Raw genomic sequence first — 24,428 nt, 5'->3', positions numbered from 1 at the left:
CACATTTATCTCTATATATCCATATACGTTTCTCTGTCTCTATGTATGAATTGAACACCCTGAGTTGCAGCAGCAAGAACCGAAGATAACTTGCGCTTAAAATTATTATTATCTCCATCAGATAAGTGTTGCCAGTCCCAAATTCCTATCCCACACCTCAGAATGCATTGCAAAATAGCAAACCAATCTTAGTAGCTCTGTTTTAACTTTAACTCAAATAATCTTGAGAATAGTGGGGTTTTTACCCCAAGCACAGGAGATTCAAGCTGGCCTTGTCAAATCAGCTTTTTGTCATGTTTTTTTTTTTTTTTACAAGACATGTGTTTACCTTTTCTGTTCCTTCCTCCTTGAGGCTGATAATGTCCAGATCAAAATCCTTCCTTAAGCCATCACTTTTGTTGAAGGTTATTCTCCCAGTCAGGCCATCCCACCGTGCCTGTGGGAACACAAAAACGCTCTGCCCTGTAACAATCAGCAGGAACTACTCTGAAGCCACAACATGTATTGAATGTTAAATTAAGCACAGCATTCAATCACTTCCAAATATCTTTTTAAGCATATGTGGCTTTGTTGCTTTGCTAAAAAAAACCCACTTTCTTCAACTCCAATATGTTTTGTATTTTACAAGTTTGCCACAGGTTAAATATATAGATTTACATATGTCTAGTACTGTATATAAAAAAAGACAGACTGAATAAAGAGAAAGAGAACATAAAATATGTATTATTTGTGCCCAAAGACAGGGGGGTTTTGCACTGCATAAGAATTCATTAAGAAATTAAAAGAGGAGTCTGCTCTGTCCAAGCTGTGGGTCTGAACCTTGGAATGTGACAACATGAACCCACCAGCCTCACTTGAGTGATCCTCTTTGCCCCAGCTTGGAATGTTTTCAGTTCTCCAGGAAAAATGGGCAGCAGCTGGCAATCGGTGCTGAGCAGGAGCACCCTGAAGGTCCTTCCTGAAGGAGGGTATTTGCCCATCCCAAACCACCAAAGCTTTCTCAACACTTCAATCTTGTGTGACAGAATCTGCCTCTGCTACTCAGCGCCCAGAAATCCAGATTTTTCCAGGAAGAGATGAGCTTTTGTCATCCTTGCTTGGTCTCTTGGGCATCTTGAGGTCCAATGTCCCCCATCAGTAATGGACTTTCACTGTCCTGGACTTTGCTGAATTGTTTCACTAATCCCTACCCATTTTGCATTCCCCAAGGAAGAAGACACACATTCCCAACTAAGCAAACAAGGTGCATCATTCCTAACAGGAGCACTGCCACTGCCTGTGCTCTCAGGTATTGATGGCATGACAAGGATGGCTTTGAAACCCAGCTTCCAGGAAAAGTCCACCCAGTCACAGAGACCTAATAAAAGCTTCGTAGTGTGAGGTACACGTGAGTCCTGCATTCTTGTTTGAAGTACAGCGCACGAGTTGCATATGATCCATTTTGGTCCAGGCAGCATTTTGTAAATCAGTGAATTAATTAATTGTTTGAAACACTGGCAGCAGGAGGTGGACTCTGTCCATCACTCTGTACAGCCAGGATAATTCCCTATGCTGGGGAATGCTTCTTCAGGGCAGCAGGATCAACAAGAAGAATTAACTGTCTCCACCTGTTATAATTTTCTGTATCTTGTAATCTTCCCACCCAGCTCGTTTTCCTTTAAAGAGCCACCTGTCTCTCATCCAGCCCCCACTTTGTCCCCAGAGCTAGGGCTTATCTATAAAAGAAAGTGTTTGATGGGTTTCCAACTGCAGACAATTTCGATAATCTATTTTTGGGGGCTCCCACGTTAGATTAAGTTTCTCAAAGATACAAGGAAAGCTGACAATAAATGATGGTGTTGTTCCTTCACATGTGTCAGCCATATAATTTTAAATTACAGGCTTTTCTACTGCACATCGTTCTTTGCTTCATTTAATTTGTTTGAGACAGAGGACATAAGGAAAGCTGCATCAAAAATCATGAGGCTTCCAGACTGGTGTCTCCCCATCCTTTTAAATCTAAATTCCAGCCCTGAATCTGCAGAGTTTAATCGCGGATGCTGAGCTGTTATTACCACGTCTCAGATAAATCTGGTGCATCTGGAATTCTGTGGAAATACAGCAGGAGTTCAGAACATACTTAAGTAAAATAAGAATGGAAAAGCATAAATGCAACAAACTTGCTGTTTAATAATTCGGGAATACACAAAAATCTCTGCTGTAAACAGCTAAGCACTTGCAGGGTTATTCCTTATTTATTTATTACACTGAAATCATTAAGATAGCAGGAGGGGATACATACGGATGCATTTCATTCCATAATATCTCTTTTCCACTCTGTCTTTTCATTACTCTGACGTGACCCCCATCTCTTATTCACAGAGATGGAGCATTTTTTAAAATATGATCTTTAGAGATCAATCCCTCCACAGAGGGCAATTTGCTGCTGTGAAAGGCTCCCACTTATCGATTATACATCACACGCTCGGCTTCTCTGCTAACCTGATATGATCTGGGATAAAAACCCAACGTGTTATTTTGGGAAATGGCATCAGGAGCCTCCTTGAGGAAAAAAAAAAAAATAATAATTTCTGTGGTGAAATGCATCTCACTTTTGAAAGCAGGAATTGGTGCTCCTGCCTCCACACTAAAAAAGAAGGAAGGAAGAGGTGTTACAAGCTGCATAGGTGTATGTTTAAATTTGAAGGTACAGAGAAGAGCATATGGCCTTTGTCTCACTTCAGTCCCCTTAGACCATCAAATGACCCAAATATGATTTAAATTATAAACAGGAGCCAGGGTATGTTTGTCAGAAGAGCTAAATGTTGAAGGGGGTTTTCAGGCCCTTAATTCTGAGGCACATGCTTCAAATACCGTTTGAATTCTAAACTGAATTTCTGATGTTTATTTTATTGATTTTATTTCTTCTAAACAAAAACGGAGCGTTTGGGTTTGAGCGTGGTGAGTGTAATTGTATTTCTGAACTTCAAGGCCATGCTGGGGTCTGTGTGTTCACCATGTCTGGACAGACAGGTGATGTTTCCTTCCTGATCAGAAACAAAAGTCTTCCTTGAGAAACAAAGGGAGGGATGAGCTAGGAACAGTCCATCCCAGGCCTTCTGAATTGTGTGGTAAAATTTCCAAGCTTTTAATAGGAGTCCTACAGCAGCTGCCTGCTGCATGCAAAGACAGTGAAAAGCATCATTGCTCTGAAATCAGAGCCGTATCCCACCTGCCTGTCAGGGAAATCAGGGATGTGAGGCCTATTAGGGAACGTGTTCAGGCAAACAGAGAAAGCAGCAGTTGCACAATTCTCATTAATTAACAAACTGAAATGAAGCAGAACTTTCTGAACAGTCAGGAACTGTGTGACTGTGTAACCCAGTGATGAGATTTCGTGCTTTCCCACAGGATTTGCTGCAATTTTAATGTTTTTGGTGACATGGTAAATGTTACAGGATATAATGGAAGTGCAATCAGAACCTAATCATGTAATTCATCAAAAATAAACTTTACCAGGGCTGCTTCCCTGACTCCCCTGAGTGTTCCAATGATTCTGCTGCAGTGAGGAAAGTATCTCAAAGTGTCCTCCTGAATTCTTAAGTCAGGTCCCTGAGCACTGGACTGAGTACTCCTGTCTTTTCTTTATACTTGCAAAGAGAGAAGCTAACAAAAATCATGGAATGGTTTGGATTGGAAGGGGCCTTAAAGATCATCCAGTCCCACCCCCTGCTATGGGCAGGGGCACCTTCCATTAGACCAGCTTGCTCAAAGCCCATCCAGCCTGGCCTTGGACACTTCCAGCTTCTCTGGGCAACCTGTGCCAGGGCCTTCCCACCCTCACAGGGAGGAATTCCTTCCCAATATCCCATCTATCCCTGCCCTCTGGCAGTTTGAAGCCATTTCCCCTTGTCCTGGCACTCCAGGCCCTTGGAAATAGTCTCTCTTCATCTTTCTTGCCTTGGCTCCCTTCAGGTCCTGGAAGGCCACAATCAGGTCACCCCAAAGCTTCTCTTCTCCAGGCTGAACAACCCCAACTCTCTCAGCCTTTCCTCCCAGCAGAGCTGCTCCATCCCTCTGATCCTCTTGGTACCTCCCCTGGACTCTCTCCAGCAGCTCCATGTCTTTGCTGTGCTGTTCCCCAGGGCTGGAGGCAGCTCTGCAGGGGGGTCTCACCTGAGGGGGCAGAGGGGCAGAATCCCCCCCTTCTCTGCTGCCCACGCTGTGGGATCAGCCCAGGAAATCTTAAAATTCCTAGAAGTTCTCAAATTCCTAAACCCCTCCAGCCTGGAGTTTCAGTAACTCCCAGTGCTTCCCGTGTAGGTGAATCACCACATCGTACATCGCCCGTGGCAACTCTAAAAACTGTTCTTGGAGGGGTTTGGGGAAGGTGCTGACAGCTCTTCAACATGTTCTGGAGCCACCACATGGCTCGTCTTTCGGTTTGCTCCTGCTGTATTTCTGGATTCAGGTGTTTGCCCTGCCGTGCCACCACCACTCACCTTGTCCCTCAGCCCACAGGTCCTGCTGCACCCACACAAGTGCTAATGAATGCAGTTTTGGTAGGAATCGCACTGGCAAGGACTGGGAATGGGGGAAAAGTTAAAAGGCATGTAGGATGCTCCACGTAATTTCCTATTTTCATTTCCACACTCTTCCCCAAAGCAAAGCTTCCATTTGAAATTCATAATAAAACCTGAATTTTTGAAAGAGTGAAGGCATTTCAACTAAAATATGTATTTTTTAGGGCATCTCTGGATCAAGCCAGCTCAGTCATGGATTCTTATAGTGCAGTGCTTCATGAAGCAATTTCCCTCTTGAAAAACACTGGCTGCACTGTTTCCTGGATATTGATTACTGATTAAACAATGTGCAAAACAATTGGAATTACATAGTGAAGCAAGGACAGAGCTCCAGACTCACTTTTCTTTCAATTTCTAGAGTGGCTGTTGTTACTTTTATAAATTATCAACATCCATAATAAACATGAACTGAGCAAAAAACCTTGGAATTATTAAGATGTGTTAGGGATTTTGTCACACCCAGGGTTTAGCAGCTTCTTTTTTTGCAAGACCAGATAAAGTCTCCACCAGAATGGAGTCTGAAAATCAACGTTTCTCAGCTAGGAAAGGGTAGGAAGAACTTCATATCTGAGCACCAGAAACAAGAGCACAGCATGTGACAAGGAACAGGGAGCAGCCAGAGCGGCAAAGAAGAGAGGAAGGGTGATGCAGGCCACGAGCAGATGGTCTACACTTGCCTCTTTGATGAGGTTCATAAACCTGGGTCCAAAGCGCCAGGGTTTGTGCCGGTGGCACTGCAGGGAGCTCACGGTCAGCTGGGAGGCACGCTGGGAGGCCACCGCCACCATGTACACGGCGTCGTACATCAGAGCTGCAGCAGTCTGCAGGGAGAACAGAGAGGAATCCTTAGTGTCAGTCTGCAGGGAGAACAGAGAGGAATCCTTAGTGTCAGTCTGCAGGGAGAACAGAGAGGAATCCTTAGTGTGCATCGTGGGGCCTGGGCCCTGAGTGTCCCTGCTGACCTGGGCTGCTGTTACGAGAAAGGCCACTATGGGCTCTCCGTGGAAACCTGAAACAGTTTATAATAATTTCACAGCGTCTTCAGGTGAGTTTTGGGAAGGAAACCACATCAGGCAGCTGCAGGAAGAGAGAGGTCGGTGGGTGCAGCACAGAAAGGAGTGCACGGGCAGCTCTGTGGCTTGGAGAGGAGTTTTAAGAAGCCCCAGGTCACACAGCCCAGGTGTGTGAGGCCTCCATCACCATTCTTCTCATAGCACTCCTGGGATTGCTTCCTTTACCCCTTGCTTTCCAGGGAAACCAATCCCACCAGGCAGGTATCTACTGTCTCTATGTGTCTACTCTCCTCAAGGATCTTGGCTTTTCTATATTAAATGGCCCCACCAAGATCTGGCTTTGGTTGCTCTCCTGTCACACCCCTCGTGCTGTCCTAGGGAGAGGTGAACTGTCCTTTTGAGGTGTCTTTTTTTGGGATTAAGTTGGATTTACATATCTAAATTCTCACTGCAGATGGACACAGCCCTTAGGTACTTAAATATTACCAGATAGATTTATTTACTTTTTGCATCTCTGTTTCTTTTGAGAATGGATTTATTGGTTTAAAAAGCATGACCTCAAAATGAGATCACACACCCTGTCACCCTTTATCACTGGGAAGTTTTAGGAAAGTCTCCCCTTCACCTGCAATTGGCATAATGCACAGGGATGCTGAACACATGAAGTGCTTACCTTTCTTGTAAAGCTGATAAATAATTAAGCAGGGGCCTTAAAAAAAAAAAAGTACTAATTCTGCAGATGAGAAACTGGACTCATTTATAGGAACTAGAAAGCTAATAATTTTATAGTTTCTTTTCCATGCAATTACTTTGGGAAAATAATACATTTGATTCTTTGTCTGTGTCATTTACCTAAGGAAATTACAACAGCTTCAGTCTTATCAGCATTGGAGGTTTTTGCTGGCAGTCAAATGTATCTGAATTTATGGATTAATCTTAATATACTGCAGATGAGGAATTGCTCTCAATGTGCTAGTCAGGGTCTGCCCAAAATACTGCTCCCACAATTGGAGAAAATTGGGAAATCAGAAAACATTGTGAATGCTGAGTCAAGCAGGAGGAGACAATAACATCTGTTCTCACTGTCAAATGTCTTAAAACAGACAGTTGTTCCAACCACACTCAGTTGGATCCAAAAACCCTCAAAATCAATGGAAATATTCCCATCAACGTCAGCGGAATTCAGAGAGGTTTTTACCTCCTTTCAGGACTGAATTTTACATGATCACTGCAATCCAGTCTGTCTGTGTCCCAGGCCTGGAGACTCAGGAAGGAGATTCTTGGCCAAAGTTGTCCAGTGTCCTCACTTTGCTCTCCTCTCTGGGACCACTGATGCTTTTACTTGACAACATGGTGCATCCTCCAGTGATTCCATGTTGGCAGCACTGCCAGGCTTGGCTGCTTGAAACTTGTGCTTGTGCAACTTGCTCCTTATCCTTCCTTCCATGTAGCAACTAGGAAGTTGTACCACCTCCCTTGCCCTTTTATTTCTTGCCTCACTGTTGCTCTGTTTTAGGGTGCAACAGGTCACCTCGTTTTCCAAGGACAGTCACCTTACCCTGATGTCTGTATTGTCTGTAAGGTGAAAGGGGCTGAGAGTAAGCCCTTGTTTTTCTGACTTTTGTATCCTACTTAAACCACTGCAAAGAAGCCCAAAGATCTCATTAGAACAACTAGGCCTCTGTGTGCAGTTTGGGCATAAAGTGAGACATGAACTCAGAGCTGTCGTGGTCATGCCCTGCTGACTCCCCACAAGGGGACATCAGGGCAAGGGAGAAATCCTGAATTAACATATAATCCTGATCTCTTTGCACTGTGCAGCTTGTACAGCCTTATTGTTAAATGAAACAGAGCAGTGTTGCAGCTCTCCATCAAACTGAATAAGCAGAACCTGCTATGAATATTGAAATGATCACAGCCAGCTAGGAAGATGCTTTCCTTGGTGCTGGTGCTGCTTCAGAGCATCAAGGACACTGAGAGATTATGGAGAGGTAAAGCAGAGGATAAGAATCAGAGATACAAAGGAGAGAAGAAGAGTCTGGTGAGAACTTTGTTTTTCTGAGTGTTCCAGTCGGGTAATTTGTTGTGAATTCCCAGCAGGGGTTCCCAGGGACAGCTTTCTCCCCTGCCTTGCAGAGAGTGAGCACAATGTCACTGCCCAAACAAGCAATAATGTTTGAAAATGCTAGAGATAACAGACATAATGCATTTCTCTTCAGGATGTTAAGATATTTGAAATTTTTCCCTGCAATCATCTGCAATAAAGTCTATTTCCTATCACTTGGAAATGCCCTCAGAACAGGAGATATGTCATCTTATACTGCAAAAAAATGGCAATCCTTCACCCTGCAAAATCGAATGGAGTAATGTTGTCTACATACTTGTTCCTATTCTTCCCTTGACTTCTTGGGGGAGTACTAGGGAGGAAATCCTAATTTCCTGGCTTGATGACACCTTTTATCTCTCTTTAAATTATGTCTTAGAAGCCAGATTTCTGTAGAAATGGAAATTAAGAGAAAGGGCACTTCACCCATTTCAAAATGCTATTCCCTGCCCACATACACGATACCTTTCCCCGCAGGTTACAAACCTACTCCTGCTCTGAAAGTTCCTCTTTCCTGTTATTTTCCTCACTCCACACAGAATATAATCAGAGGAATGAAGCACCATTTTTTTCCTTTGAGAGCAATCAGATGAATGATGTCAGCTGGGCAGCACTGTGGCAGAGAACTGTCACTCAGTTCTAGAGGGATTTGTCACAGAGGTGAGCACAACATTTGCTGAGGGGGCAAATGCACTTGTGTCGAAAGCAGCGAAAGGAATTCTGGCTTGGGGATGACGTTGCAGGGTTGGGATCAGCCCACACGTGCTGGGACAGATGCCCTGTGACACTGTGGTGGCTCACTTACTGTCATCATGCCATCGAGGAGCCCAGTCTCAGGTTTGGGGGGTGCCTGCAGCCTCTCCATCGACCATTTCTCCACGACGGACGACACGTGCGGGTTGTCGATGTTGAGGAGCCGAAAGCCCGTCATGTTCACCCCGCTGTACCTGTAGGGCTCCAGGTCTAGTGCAAAGAGGTCCTAAAAAAACCAAATTCAACCATATCTAGCATTTTTAAAGCAAGATAGCACCACTAGGCCCAATTTGTGTTTGATTTTCAATCTAAAGCCCAAATATGTTTCTTTTTCCCCTGTGAACACCCTCAAAGTCTACTCATGACCACTTCAGTTTTAAGCCTGACTAAACCAAAGCTGTGTGAAAATGGATGACAAACCACACATCTGCTTTTTGGAAGGAAAAAAATCAGCTCCCCCAAACAACACCGTATTTCAACCAACCTGCGCAGCACCATCTAATTCTGACTTATAGCTCTGACAACCCAACATGAGGAATTAGCTGGCCAATGTCAAGCTTATTTCTCAGCTCGGGGAAGGAAAATTCCAAGAGATGTCGAGAGCAATACACTTTTGCTAATTATGAATCCCATTTTTCTCCTGCCTTGGTGACTTGCTGCCAGGATGTCTGATGGATATATCAGCCATCAAAACAAACCATTTACAGGAGGAGATACCACCAGCACTGCTTAGTGCTTGTTCTGATATGTGCTCTGTACTATCTTCTACATATTGTTGTTGGTGGTTACTATTTTATGGTAGATTCCTGTATTGTTTATTGTATAAAATTTTAAGTTCCACAGTAAATCCTAAATTTTCACATTTTCCTTGGTGCTAAAATGGCCTCAAAGAAAACTACTTCGAGTTCCCAACAGCCAGAGCATCTCTTCTGACTAATAGACTGACTGTTGGATTCAAAACTTTTTTTCACTTCCACATAAAATTTTATTTGGAAAGGAAATAAAGAATAAACAGAGGATTATATAGGCTGATATAATCCAGCCCTCTAGGACTGTTCAAACAATATCAGTTCTTTGCTGTCTCTCTAGTCTACAATGCAAGTGAACCTTAAGCATAAATTGAGTTATATTTATATGTAGTATGTAAGTCAAAATATAGGGAAAATGTGCTGAAATAAGTATTTATAGATTTACAGGTTTACTTTTACTTGAAAATTCCTGAGTGATTTTATATATTTGTGATTTTGTGTTTCGATAAGCAAATTAAACATTTTATTGATGACCTCAGCTCCATTGCAAAGCCATTGATTCGTTATTTCATTTCACTCTGATCCACCTGTACTGATGGTTCCTCCTTAATCCCAATACTACAATTAATTTTCACTGTATTAAAGTGTTAACCAGCCCCACAGATATGGCCAAACAAAATTGTGGGTCCTGATATTAATAAGAAGTGTTAGAACTCGTTCTCCAGGAATTTCCTTGAATAATGGCAACAAAGAGCTCCGAGAAAAAGGGGGAATTTTTAGTTGTCTTTTCTGCAACAGGGAAAATTAACCCCCAAATCTTTAGTGTTTCTTACCAGTGTTGTAAAAAAGTAGTGGTAGTATTCTGTCATCATTCCCATGGAGAGGATCTGTTGGAAGAGATTGAAAGGTGAATGTACTTTACTCTGAAATATTCCACTGCCTTTTGAAAAGTAAGAGTTAATCTGGAACAACACATCCCAGGTCAGGAAAACTTGATTACAACAAACCCTATATTTTTCTTCAGGAGCCAAAAAATATCGTGTTGTATTTAAATTGTGTTTTTATCACCTCTGCTCAGGAAAGAGATTAAAGATTGCAAAGCTTCTAGGACAAGAAAAATTACTAGAGATAACGAGAAGCTGATTTTTTAAAAGTGAAATTCTTTAGTCTGCAGTTCAGAAGTGTTAAAAAGGAATTTACTAGCAGACAACACAATTTGTAAGGAAAAGTGCTTAGGTGCAGGTTTTGTATTCTGGGATTTTGTGAAGAGAGGGAGGAATTATGAGCTGGGAAACTACTGAGGAATTCGTTATCATGACAGTAACACAGACAAAGGTTAACTCTTATTCAGTCTTGATCACTGTAATATAAGTAATTGCTATTAATACTATTTTAGGACATTTTTAGCAGTACCTGAATAGCTGTTTGAAAGACAGGGGAAAATAGTGTGATTTGGCTCACCAAAATTCTCTTTCATGGCAAAAGCCTCCAAAAATCAGTTGAGTGATTGTGTATGGCATTTCCTCACATTAAAAAACAAAATTAAAAAAAAAAAAAAAGAAAAGAAAAAGGAAGAAAGAAAGAACCCAAACTTTCTAAGCTGCAGTAGATAATAAAAACAGCTCTGTGTTCATCTCAAACAACCAATCCATTTTCAGCCACTAAAAGTCAAGCCAGAAGGCAAGTATTTTATTGAAATGCTCCACTGAATTTACACATCAAAATTGCCTTTTTTATTTCTTATTTTATTAATCTTCTTCTATTCTGTTTCTTAGAGTTATCATCTGTAGAAAGGAGCAATGTAGCAACCCTGGGGGCGGATGTTCCTGCCCTATTTACTCACAGATAACGAAATGTGGGAGCATCCACAGAAACTTCTGTGTGCTGTGCTTCCCAGCTGACCTGGCTGGACTCAGTTCCACTCCCTGGAGCCATTGGATTTCTGTGTCTGTGGGAAGGAGGTGCCAATTGGATGGGATTTTTATGATCTTTGAGCTGAAACCATATTGAAATAGCCCAATTGCTTCATACGGGGCATAGAACAGCTGCCGGGTTAAACAAACGTAGTCTGAGCCCAGGTGATCCTCTCTTAGGCCTAAATTTATTTGGTTTGCAGTTGGTCCATGGTGGTGCATTAGTATGAAGGCAAGTTCTTACTAATCAGTGTAAATGGGAGGATAAAAATGCTCAGATTTCAATTGTTGATTCCTCCCAGCTTTGATTCCACCTTGAAACAGGAGAGCTGACAAGCCATTGCACTTCTGTTACCAGAAGGTATAAACAGTCTGCCTGCATAGCAATAGCAAAACAATGGAAAAGCAGGACAATGCTACTCCACAGAGTGCCTTAAAATACAAACTGACGTTAAGCAGACATGCATTTACTGCAATGATTGGAAAGTGTGTGGCCTGGATGTTTGGGAAGCACTGCTACTTGATCCAAGGGAGCCCAGCTGCTGCTTTCCTCTCAAATGCAAGGGTTGTAGCCTGAGAGGAGTGTTCACCTCCTGAACACATCTTTGATGAGCACTTTTTATGAGAATATTGATTGCCAAGTAATGCCCTATAAACAGAGCTGGCAGGACACACACACAGCTGGGAATAATAATGATTTCAAAAGTCGTGCTACAGGACTGTCCTTTTAAACAAAACAGAAAACCAAACCAAACCAACAAAACTTCACAAAGCCCCCACAAACAAACAAAATTCCCAAACAAATAGAAACAAACTCCCTGAAAGCTCAAGGCAACTTCATGGAAAAAGTGAGATTCACCTGCTCTAATCAAGACACAGGTTCCCAGTGGCAATTGCTGGAAGGAATTGCCAAGGACACTGCACCCAAAAGCTCCAGGAAAGATGCTCGTTGAAATTCTTCCAAATGAAGTGTTGCAGCAGCCCAGGAAAGCTTAATCAACATGTCACTTTTGTATTTTCTCTATTAACAGTGACTCAATTAAGATCTGAAGATACAGACAGCTGGAAGGGTAAGTGGCACACACACCTTAATAATGTCCTTGTCTGCTCAAGGAGTAAGAGTTGATGTTGGATCTGTCCCTGACCTGCCACTGAGCTCTGCCTTGGGCACAAGAACAGGCTTAACTGCTTGTCCTCCCCAGTATCAGCCATTAAGGATGATAATTAGTTAACAGTTATTTAGCACTTAGACATGCCTGTGATATCTGAGTTAGATCTGTACAGATTGACCTAAATAGGGTGCTTTTTATTCATGAATCAGAAAGACTTTCAGCAATAATTTATGTACACTTAAGGGCAATATGGTCACTAAATAAAATTCCCAAAGAACAACTATTTAGTGCTCAGGAGATGAAAACAAGTTAAAGCAAAAGCAAGAGGGATGCTGAGAGTAATGCTGGACGTCCCCAAACATTAGTTACTCCCAAGCCTTAATTACTTGGATGCTCCTGTTAGTGTAAATAGGAGAGTTTTGAGGGCTCCTCTTCTGCTGTGTGTTTGCAACACAGCAGATCCAGGGAAAGCACTTCTGAACTCCCAGGAGTGACATAGTAAGAAAAGCCAGTTAGGAGCAAAGATGGATTTCAGGTTGGGACATCTCTGAAGCCCCTTGCAAAGCAGCTGCACGGGCACTTCCCACAGAGCAAGTGACCTCCCCACCAGAGAAAATGGGCCCAGCAGCCCAGAAGAGGGAAGGCAAGGCAGCATATGTGTATTTATAGCTGCCCACAGGAAACTGGAATGAGATTTCATTACACATTCCTATTTAAATAACTTTGCCTGTAATTTTGTAGCCAATTATGCACCTAATACAAATGTCCCATTTAAACAATAATAGCTTTTACTTACCGTGGAACTCAGATGAATCTAAACTAGTGAGATCAGCCTAAAATATTCTCCTTGTAGGACTCCTACCCATTTTACCCCGTATAAAATTTGTTCTTCAGCCAAACTCAGATATGGTTGGACAATAAATAATAACAATAAAAGATAAAGAGACTTCCATCTCTAATCACCCATTTCAGATCAGAAGTCTGGGCCTTGTCTTCTACTTTTAGCTGTGGGTCATGAACAGCAATGTGTCAATGGTCAGATTATATATGACAGGCTGAGAGAAGCTAGATAAAAATATTCTCTCTTATGTCTGAAAATCTCTTTTGGGTGCCCTGTTCCTGGCTTGGATCATATCCCAGCTCCAACTTGATTTATTCAACTTGTAAAAAAATCCCTGCCTTATTTAGAGCTATTGTCAATCTTCCTTCAAGGGGGGATGGAACTGGAATGGTGGGGAAGGGTATTGGTGGGAACTGCATCAAATGCTTTGCTTTCTTTCACTCTGCATTTCCCTCACTCATGCTATTATTTAATTCCGTGGCCATTAAATGAATGCATTTCATTACCCAATTAATTAGTCCTACCACTCTTTTCTAAGATCAGCAAGACGCACCATAATGAATAAAAGCCCCTCTACCTCCTCACCTCCCAGGTGTCCCAAAGCTGAAGATTTATATTCTCACATTTATTATATTCTCACATTTATTACTGTACCAGCAAAGCACACCATGGTGACAGTTAGTTTTCGTACTTCTGCAGGAACTGAATTAATTAATTTTTTTTTTCCTTGTCTGTCACATAGTGGAAGTGAACACAGAAATCTTTACAGAATGCTCTCTGGTGTCCTAACCCTGATTAAACATACAGCACACTTCCTAGAATTTATTTTAGAGGTGTGAAGAAAGGAGTAGGTAATTTAAGGTTAGCAGGAACATAATTTCTGTTCCTGCAGTAAAGTCTATGTCAAGTCTTGGTGTGTTAGAACAGACGGAAGGTTAACCATTAAAACTTAACCTCTTCAGCTGAGTTCCTTGAACAAAAAGGCAATATCACACTAAATACAGCATGTGCAGGATATACTGGAAGATTTGTGCGTAAAACAGATTGCAATTTGCAACAGCTAGGTTTAATTTACTCAGGGACTTCTTATCTAATCTAGACAAAGCACCAAACTTCTGTCCACCAAATATTTCAGGTAAATGTCATAACCAGCAAATTTTTCCACAAGGAAGTGTGTCCATCTTCCATGTGTAAGGGACTCAGTCCTGCTGGTTTTAGGCAAGTTTGGAGGGTGCCTTATCATCTCACACTCTTTCAGATATATCTAGTTTAAGCTTGGAAAGGAGAGATATGTGGGGCACCCTCGGAGCAGAGCAGGACAGTCAGTGCTGAAGTCACACAGGGAGGTTCCTACAGAGCTTAAGCATATCCTGAATGGCACTTTGGTAATCCCAGTTTTACCCCAAGAAACCACAGCTGCTCTCAGCTGCTGCTTCTGGCTTCTAATTCTCTGCTAGATCTCTCTCCTTGTCACATGATATTTCAGTCTTCACAAGCTTTAAAGCTCCACCAGCCAAGGTGTTCAAGGAGATGATGGGAGTGACAGACCTGGGGCAACTTCTTTCATCAGCTCTGCTGGTGTGGGATGCCTGGTTTGAAAAACCCTGAGGAACAGACCCTGACCCTTGTGAAGTAATACAGAGAGAAAATTCAAAGTGACTATTGGAAAAGGCAGCAATTAATAATCCCAGTTTCCTCTTGCTCCTTCCAGATCTGGGTGAGGAGAAGGCCAGGCCTCATTAAGATGGTCAGGGACTGTGCAGCATGTCAGAGAGAAGGGGAAATGTGTGAGTTTAGGGAATAGGTTGTTCAGCTCTGTGCAGGCTTTGTATTTTGTTTCAATTAGGTTATTGATTCTGCCTGCTCTTGTGCACAAGCTCAATGGTGTTTTAGCTGAAGCTATAAATAAGCAAAAGTTGGTCTTGTTTAAGAAAGGAAATCTGTCTTTTGAGCTGTTCTGTAAACCAAAGGCTGAAGGAGGCAAGTGGAGGAGTCACCTCCCCTGGTTCCACAGCCCAGTCATGTGGCTGGGTCAGGGAGCTCCCTAGGATGACTCTTTCAGCACATAATTAATTCTGTGCTAACACTTCTGCTCCCAGGAGGAGCTTTTGGCCATCCCTTGCCCTGGTGCCCCCAACCGCTCACACAAGCAGCCCCTGCTCGCGTGGGTTACAAAACATCTGCTTTATTTAAATACAGAGGGAAGACAAGCAATTGTTGCTTAGGTGACTCTGATTCCTACCCCTGTTAGAAATCTTATATAATTTAACAACAATATGTATTTTTCCAATTTTTATGTATTGAATCATTTGCAAAGTCAAAAATATTCTCTACTAATATCACCGAGTTTTCTTAACATAATTTCTCTTCCACATCTTGCTTTCATTCAGGGTAAAATTCTACAGGGGTTTGTGTGTGCAGGGAAAAGAATGTGAACCAGGGCACTTCATGTAACCTCCAATCAGGTGGGTCCCCCATGAATTCAGAGCCCTCCACCCTGCACATTTCACAGCTGCCTTTGGCAGTGAGGAGCCTCCATCCCTGAGTTATTGCTGCCGCCACCTTTACTCAGCCACAGAACTGTCTCATAGAAAAGCCATTTTCCCTTTCTTTCTAGCCTATATTTATGTTGTTTCCTTTCCCTCAGCTCTGATCCACAGGTGCACCTCTCTTAATTCTCCTGTTTTCTCCCACACTGTCATTCCCCATCCTTCTCTGAGTTTTTAAGGCACTGCGGAGCATTATCTGTGTCTGCAGCCTGTCAGCTGTCTCCCTGATCCATATCCCACACAAACCCTTCTGCTGCTTTGCCCTGTTTAAGTGCATCTTTTAACACTCCCTCCTCTTCCTTTGACACTCAGATTTTGTTTTTTGGGGTTTTTTTCCATACTCTGTTTGGCATATTTGAAGCTTTGTGCCTCCTGCAGTGTTGCCAGACATCTGTACTTTCTTCTTGCAGGTACTTGAAAATCCATGTTGTGTTTAACTCTTCCCCCAGAAATCTCCTTTTGGAGCAGCTTGTCATGTTTTAATGCTTTTGGACAGCCCTGCAGGGAGCAAAGTGAGGGGAGAGCAGCTCCTGTCTAGCTCCTGACCTCCCCTTGCTTTTCCCTCACATTCCCGACGTCTTGCCTGCATCTGGCCCTGCTGTAGCTTGAATAAATAACTTGCACTTAGAAAATCCTAAAATTTAGTACAGGCCAGCTTCCTTACACTAGTAAATCTACCCTACAAGCTCACAGGAACTTGTGCTGCTCTGTGTTGCATCTGATTTAGGACATCATCCTGCAAGTCCATATTCTCAGGACCAAGATCCTCCAGCCTAGAGGGGAAGGTTTTAGGCTCCACAGACTAAGTTGTCTTACTAACTTTGACACAGAAAGCTACTCTGAATAGCTTAAATATTTCAGTGAAACATTCTGGGATGGAAGGAGAAAGGAACCTTTGTGGGACACAGGGATGTGAATGCAGATTTAGGCTTGCCTGCAGTGAGTTAATGCCCTGTTGTTCCTGTAGTCAGCAATGAGAATGACCTGAAACCTCCACAGAAGCGACAGCTCAGCACTCCAAGATGGGCCCTTCCAGGTTTGTTTTCTTTTTTGTGGGAAAGAAATAAAAACTCTATTGATTAAACCAGGACAAGCTAAAATAAATGTAATGATCTTCCTAGTCAAGCAGAGACTGAAGTATTAAAACGAAATGCACGCTTCCTTTTGTGGGATAGTGATGGGCTTCTCTTTGGATGTCATTCCTGCTGCCTGTCCTTATGGCTCTGGGAAGCCTTGTGGCTGCTGCAACAGTTTCTGTCCCTGCCTTTGGCCTAACTGGGAGTGCATTCAGTTTTAGTGTATCCCAGCAAATGAAAGCTGACAACTTTTGGGATACAAGATCCCTGCTGTGCTTTGCCACCCCCTTCCCGTTACCTGCTTGAGGATTTCTGCGGCCGTTTCATGGGAGCAATCAAATATCACATAGAATTCCTTGCCCTTCTTCATCTCCTTGAGCAAAGGCCTGGCATCCTTGTTCCCAGAGGGCAGCTGGCGGATTTTGATTTTAATGTTGTACCTGGAAGGGGCTTTGATGAGCTCCTGCAGGCGAATTAGACCTGGAAAACGATAGGCAATTATACAACTCACCCTCCTGTGCCACGAGGATTGATTGCCACTGAAACAGGGTCTCTTACCAGTTCCCAACATATTTCACATTCCCTAAGGATAATTGTTAGCTCCCTATTTGCCAGCCTCCTACTAACATTATTAAAGCTTTTCATTTTCATGTTTGTACTTGGCTTCCACATCTGAATATTTTGAAAGGTATTTCTAACTGCTTGACCACAGGATGTGTTTGCATTGATGTAATACAATAAAAACATACTGTAATATGTTTAAATTTATATAGTTCATTGCAAAAAGCACATAAGGCTTCTTCCTTGGCAGCCAATTATTATTCCAACACCAACCAACAAGAATATAGAAGTAAAGAAACTTCCTTCCAACTCTCCTGCCTAATGTAAGGTCACTCAGGAAGTGTGAGACCTTATAAAGGACCAAAATATTTTGAGATCCAGCTTTACATCTGTAAACACATCTGTAAAGAACATGATTTCTTAGATTCTCTCTTCAGCTGGCACAGGTTTACCTCCCTTATTTGAAGTCAGTGGAGCTCAAGCAGTTGAAGACTTGTCCAAGTGTTTAAACACAGTGCAATTCCACCAGCTAATTCAGCACTCCTACATAATTTGTACTGCCTCCAAAACCTAAGGAAGACAGTTAAGAGCTCTTTGAGGTGTGTGATTACAGTCTCTTTCTCATTATCCATGAATGCAATTTACCCACAAAAACCCCCGTGATCTCCTGCCGAGCAAAAGAAAAAGGCTGCCTTAAAAATATGTGTGAGGAGAGAGAGAGGGGGGGAATACAGGCAAGAAGCACTTCTTGAACAAAAATCAAACAAATTATTAAAATGAAAAAACCCTTGGCTCTCCTGCTGGGAGTGGGTGTATTTGTCCTGGGTTGAATAGGTCCAGTGGTATGGATAAGGCAAGACAAAACATCCCTGTTTCTTCTGGGGTTACTGAGGGTTCGCTGCGCTGAGGACTGTTGGCTTTCACTGAGTACTGGCAGAGTGCTTAGAAAAAACTAATCTTTCCCTCTGCCTGCAATGCTGGGCCTGTTCTTTGCAGGTTTTCAAGTATCAACAATCAATATAGAATATTAAGCATTATGAGCATTCAAATGTAAATTGCTGCTGGGGGATCGGAGCCTGGCCGGGAGCCAGGCTGGGGGACTATGGAGCAACGTGAGCTCATTATTATGAGAATGGGGCACATGCTTCCAACATTGACTAACAAGGAGGGGAGTTGGTGAAATCTGGCTGTAAAGCTGCAGCTTGGTTGTACCAAGGGTTCAGCTGCAGTGTCTTGGCCACTATAATCAATGGCAGCTCCAAGAGGGAAAGCTGAGATTTGGGGGGAAGAGTCCAGAAATTTGCCTCTTATCCACAGCCTCAGACTGAGTACTGTTGTTTCTCTTTCCAGCAGCTAAAAGTACTTATGTGCAAGAGTGGTGAAGGGCAAAAGAAAAGGATTTGCCAACCCACCTCTACCTTCTTTTAGGGGAAAGAAATTACTGCGTGCCTTAAAATATCTACCTTGGTCACATCAGACTTGGACCTTGCACTTCCCAGCCCTTCCCACTGCCACATGAAGATAAAGCCCAGGAATGGTGTACTGAAGGAATCAAAGTGGCAGTGAAGAGAAGTGCAGTTATTTTTCTGGAGGACAAAGCAAAAGCCTGAATTAGCTGACTGCCAGATAATTAACAGCACAGGGGAACAACCTTCCTCTTCCTCCTGCTCAGCAAATCCAAACCCTTGGATATGATACCACCAAGCATTGATTTGGGACAGATTTTAAATGTGAAGTGCTCAGACTGGCTCCAGGTGGGAGTGAGGAAGGTCTGGGTAAGTGCAGTGCTTGGGGCACTCACCATTGAGAGGAAAGGTTCAGTTTAGGGCTTTGAAGCAAAAGCAGTAAGGATGGAAACCTTCATTAACTTTCTTGGCCTACGGTAGTCTCTGAGATTAAAAAATAGGCTAATATGTTTTTCCTTCTTGTAGTGTAACAATGAGAAATAAAAAGAGCTTAAGTGGCATCACTCTAACCCAAAATCCAAAGACTATTTATATTGATCAAAGCTGACCTGTTTACTTTCCTAACTCTGAGTTAATAAGATGATTGATGACTAATTTACTTTGTAAATACATCTGCAAATGAAGTCTCTTTAATATCAGTCATTTTTGTAACTGAACACGTACACAGCACTTAGTGTTTTGGAATGCTAATTTGGTAATGGGGTGGGCTGAAAAAGGCCTGTCCTTGTTCCTGTTTTGACTGGGATATTTATGTAGGAGCTACTGCAGAATGTCCAGCAGAGGCCACGAAGATGATGAGGGGTCTGGAGCACCTTACTTATGAGGAGAGACTCCAGGAGCTGGGCCTGCTTAGTCTGGTGAAGAGAAGACTGAGAGGGGATCTCATCAGCCCACACAAATATCTCCAAGGGCTGTCAGAGGATGGTGCCAGGCTCTTCAGTGGTGCCAGTGACAGGACAAGGAGCAATGGCCATAAACTGAAACACAAGTTCCACCTCACCATGAGGAAGAACTTCTTTCCATGGAGGGTGGCAGAGCACAGGAACAGCTGCCAGGGGAGGGTGTGGAGTCTCCCTGTCTGGAAACATTCCAAACCCACCTGGATGAGTTCCTGTGTCACCTGCTCCAGGTGACCCTGCCTTGGCAGGGGGGTTGGACTGGGTGATCTCCAGAGGTCCCTTCCAACCCCAGCTATTCTGGAATTCTGGGATCGTGTGATCAGCTTGAAGCTGTGTTATCAGTTCCACAAATAGGAAGCAAAATGGGATTGAATATTCAGAATGCAGGGGCTGCCTCCTGCTGACGCCTTAAAGTCTGGTGGAGTGAACAACTTTCCAAAATCCACAGCAGCAGCAAGACAGCTGCACCTCACAGGTTTTTCCTCTGTATTCTGACAAACTGAACTATCACAGGCACTCTCTCCCACAGAATTCCATGTATGTACTTAAATAGAAGCCCATGACCTGCAGCGCACCAACCTGTGCTGTCTTCATACACCACTGTCACTATCTTCCAGTTGTAGTAGAGCACGAGGTCCAAGACTGCCCTGCTGATGGCTGTGTAGTCCGGGTAGAGGTTGATGTAAAACGCGTCCTTGTTGTCCACCGTGGGGTGCTTCCACCGGGTCTGGATGTGCGGGACCTCCAGGGCGTTGCAGATGGACTGCACGGCGCTGACGGAGGAGCTGTGGGAGGGCCCGAACAGGGCCGCCACCCCCAGAGCCAGCTGGTCACACGCTGAGGGCAGAGCAGGGGCACAGGAGGGCTTGGTTGGCAAGAACAAGGAACTTGTGTGATGCTTACTGAGATCTTTTATCCTCCACCCATCCCCACCATTTCACAGTGAGAGCGGGTCACTGTGTGGCTCCCAGACCCACCGAGAATGGTTCCTAAAGCATTTAGAGGTTATTTAGAGGGTGAGGTTATTTAGAGGAGCGGCTGAGGGAGCTGGGGGGGCTCAACCTGGAGAAAAGGAGGCTCAGGGAGGACCTTCTGGCTCTGGAACTGCCTGACAGGAGGGGGGAACCAGGGGGAGTCGGGCTCTGCTCCCAGGGAACAAGGGACAGGAGGAGAAGAATCAGGACCAGAGGAGGTCCTGATTCTGCACCAGAGGAGGTTCAGGTTCAGGTTGGACATCAGGACTAATTCCGTCATGGAAAGGGGTTTTAAACATTGGAAAGGACTGCCCAGGCAGGTGATGGAGTCCCCATCCCTGGAGGTATCCAAGGAAGGCCTGGCCGTGGCACTCAGTGCTCTGGACTGGGGGACAAAGTGGGGATCAGGCACAGGGGGGACTTGATGGGCTGGGAGGACTTTTCCAACCAAAACGATTCTGTGGTTCTGAAAACAGCTTTACTGATTATTATTATTATTATTATTATTATTATTATTATTATTATTATTATTATTATTATATCCTAAAACTTACTCGCTACAAATCAAAACTCAAACAACTTCCCTGCTTATGGCCTTCAGATAGCATTTTAATTTCTGAATTTCTAATTTTGATTTCTAATTCGCCTTTCTCAGAATGGCCATATCCTGGAGAAACCAGGATCTTCCAGGCTACAGGCTTGCCAGAGGAACATCACATGAATTAAGTTTCATGGCAGCATGTCAGGAAATATGTTCAGGGAGTCACAACAGACACTCTGTGGATTCCCTCTCCGACTGGCAAGTTTCTACCTCTGTGTGTTGCTTTAATTTCAGGCTACTGAAGGAACATAAACAGTAAAGGGCACCATGATTCACTGAGCTCCATAATCTGTGTGTACAAAACAGGCAGTAAAGCCTAAAGCCCTCAGTAACAACATGGGAAATAAAGAACCAACACACACTGACATTTTTATACCTCTCCAAATCAGTCAAATACTGACATCAACAAAGCTTTCTTTCTCCTTGTGCCCATATCTCAGCCCAGAGAACCCCTCCTGGAGGTAATTTTCCTTTCTCTCCGATGTTTTTTCAGGTTGTCAGACAGAAGATGAAGTACTATTAGCTATTTTTGCCCATTAGTAGCATTTACTGCAGATGTTTTTAATAAGGTTTATGGACTGGGACAAAGCCCCGCACTGAGTTGCAATGTTGTCCTTTTGTAAGGGTGCTCTCAGTGGGAAATTACTGTGATTGAGTGAAATATTAAGTACACAAACATCCACAATGAGCTGAGATTTTTTAAATTCGTATTTAGCTCTCTGATTGTAATAGAATATGACAGAAAATCAATTATTTTCTGTTTTCAGTCTACAAACGAGTGTTTTACAGGCAGCATAAAATGCACAGGCTTTCCAGGTCTAATTCAGAAGCCTTTCTAAAGGATCACAGGTTTTAATATGCAAATTGCATAAATACCATCAATAATTCATGATGAGAAGGAATCACTACTGTCTGCACGAGTTTCTTGCATGCAGATTGACAAAAATATTTCTAATGAACTCCTTACTCCATTTTAAATGGAGAAGGTATTCTGAGAACAGTCACAAGAGAAGAGATTCCTACTGATACTGATCCTATATCAGTCTGGATTAAATGGATTATAAACCCAGCACACTTCAGTTTTGATAGCATATAGTTCCAGCATATATTGGATAATTAAAAAAGAATGTTCTTAACAGAGAAACTTCTGTCTCTAAGCCACTGAGTGTTAATATTTCAGGACAGGGAGACTATTGGCCTCTGGTCTTTAAAGCGGAATAGAAATAATTTGTTAGGAATGATGGCTATCTGTGCTAATTATGGGTTGTGGCATCCCACTGTGCTTCCTGTGAGCCCAGGATCATTTTTCTGCAGAATTCCAGGTGGCAAATATATGTTTTGGAAAGAAAAATGGGTTGGACTTGCCACCTTCCATCTGGGGCTCTTAGCATGCAGACAGGATGGAGGAGGTTATTCAGAAACTAGTGTCAAGTCCAAGCCCAGCTTGATTCTGAGCTCAAATATCTTTAAAACATTAATTTTATGTTGCTGTTCATATACATGATACAATCAGAGCAGAAAAGGAGATCAGGCTGGAAAGGTGTACAGTACAAAACATGTATGCTATTGACACAGTAATTGAGATAATTACCTCTTCTTGAGGCTTCAAAACTATCAAAGAGGTTAATTCTCTGGATGTCATAGGTTAATGTGGTATTAGGCATCAGTGTTCTGTTTCTATTAATGTTGGTGACAGCAAACTTGAAAGCCAATTCTTCAATATTAACAGGTTCATTTTCCACAGTTTCGAATATCCCTCCTGTTGAAACAGAGACAAATGAGAAGGATTATTCACCTCTGCATCGCTGTACATGAAAAGAGAGAAATAAATTATGAGCGATAATTTCTGAGTGTTTATAAAGGAAAACCAAATCACTGTTCAAAGCACTACAGCAAAAGCACATTGGATTATCAGTTTTTATCTCCAGAGGCACTGCAGGTTAACCCAATATCATGAATTTTGCTTAGACAAACATCTGGGAAAAATGAGGTGTATTTGTTATTCAGGTTTTTCAAAGAAAAACTTTTAAATCCTTGTGAAAACTTCTATCTAATGAAAGCACTGATATTCACAGGTCTTGTCCCCCCTGCTCCAACCTGCTCTATATTTGGAGATGAAGTTTGGATGTGTTGGAGATGTTTTCTGAAGTGTTGCAAATCCTGGCAGTGCAAGATCCACACTCAGAAGGGATTGAGGAGCTTGAGAGGAAATGGAGTGAAAGTTTCCCCTTGAGGTCTGTGTTGTAGCAGGGCTCTGGGTTTTTTTAACCTTAGGCAATGTCACTGGTCATTCCTCATTCCTCAGGGACAGGGGACTATTTTTACTTTTTCCAAGCTCATTGCTGAATGAACTGAAGTTGGTGATCCAGAACACGGCCAAGCTGCTCCCACAGAGGATTCACCTCCGTGCCAAAGTGCTGAGTCACATCTCCAGTGGTGAGGTGTCTACCAGAGCCTTCTGGTTTGTCTCCTTGCAAGGACAGTGCTGGACCCAGCACAATCACTCCCAGATTCCCATCCTTCCTCTGGAATCTTCTTCTACCATCTGTTTTGATCTACTTGAATCAAGAGGTGTCCAGACCCACCCAGTGCAATTCCAGCTGGGCAGCTGCTCTTTGAGTGCTCTTCAGTTTGCCAGAACTTTTTTTCCTACCATTCAAACTGGAATTTTGTACACTTCTGGCTCCTTTTTCAGAAAAAATGAGGTGAGTCAGGGCTGTTTTTTAACCTGGAAGCAAGCTTTCCAAAAGAGGGCTGTAAATAACCAACCTGAATTTCAGAATGAACTTCTCTGGCACAAATTCTGAGATGGGGAAGGTGGCTGTGTTTCAAGTTAACAGGTTGTCCCACTTAGACTGGGGTGTCTGTTCCCTCTAGAGGCTTTATTATGCCAACACCATATCCTGACTGTCCAGGGGCACTGGGATTTGATGAATGCATAACGAACAGAGCTAATTTTTTTAAAAAAAGCTCTTCTAAACAGCAATCTCCAGCTTCACTACTTGATTTTGCAAGTATAATTTACTCATTTACTGCAAGTCACTAGAGAATACCTTGGATTTCTCACTTACATATTTCCACACTTCCCCATGTGAAATTTGAGGCCCAGATATCTCTCTCTATTTTCTGAGCATCTGAATGCATTCAGCCTGTGAGCTGCAATCTCTTTCAGTTTTGGTGTTGCCGATATAGGAATAGTGCAGCCATTAGCTGACAAGCAGAAACAGTGGAATTAAAGCCTGTTTGGAATGTTAA

General features: G+C 42.9%; 1 protein-coding gene across 2 annotated transcripts in view; it reads right to left on the bottom strand.

Moving 5' to 3' along the window:
• Window positions 1–24,428, bottom strand: part of GRIK1 (glutamate ionotropic receptor kainate type subunit 1) — a 121,156-nt gene that overhangs the window by 32,255 nt on the left and 64,473 nt on the right. For both annotated transcript variants that reach the window (XM_051779498.1, XM_051779499.1), the window contains exons 2-8: window positions 22,765–22,932; window positions 20,178–20,435; window positions 16,971–17,152; window positions 10,015–10,068; window positions 8,485–8,658; window positions 5,240–5,383; window positions 329–436 (exon numbers count right to left, since the gene is read on the bottom strand). In XM_051779498.1, the coding sequence (XP_051635458.1) occupies window positions 329–436; window positions 5,240–5,383; window positions 8,485–8,658; window positions 10,015–10,068; window positions 16,971–17,152; window positions 20,178–20,435; window positions 22,765–22,932 (1,088 nt within the window). The remainder of the gene's footprint in view (window positions 1–328; window positions 437–5,239; window positions 5,384–8,484; window positions 8,659–10,014; window positions 10,069–16,970; window positions 17,153–20,177; window positions 20,436–22,764; window positions 22,933–24,428) is intronic.

This window comes from Manacus candei, unplaced genomic scaffold (genome assembly GCF_025592945.1).
Source record: "Manacus candei isolate 608988 ecotype Guabito, Panama unplaced genomic scaffold, ASM2559294v1 h1tg000014l, whole genome shotgun sequence".
NCBI lineage: Eukaryota > Metazoa > Chordata > Aves > Passeriformes > Pipridae > Manacus > Manacus candei.
Note: the sequence above shows the minus strand (reverse complement) of the source record. Positions and strands in the feature narration are given on the sequence as shown.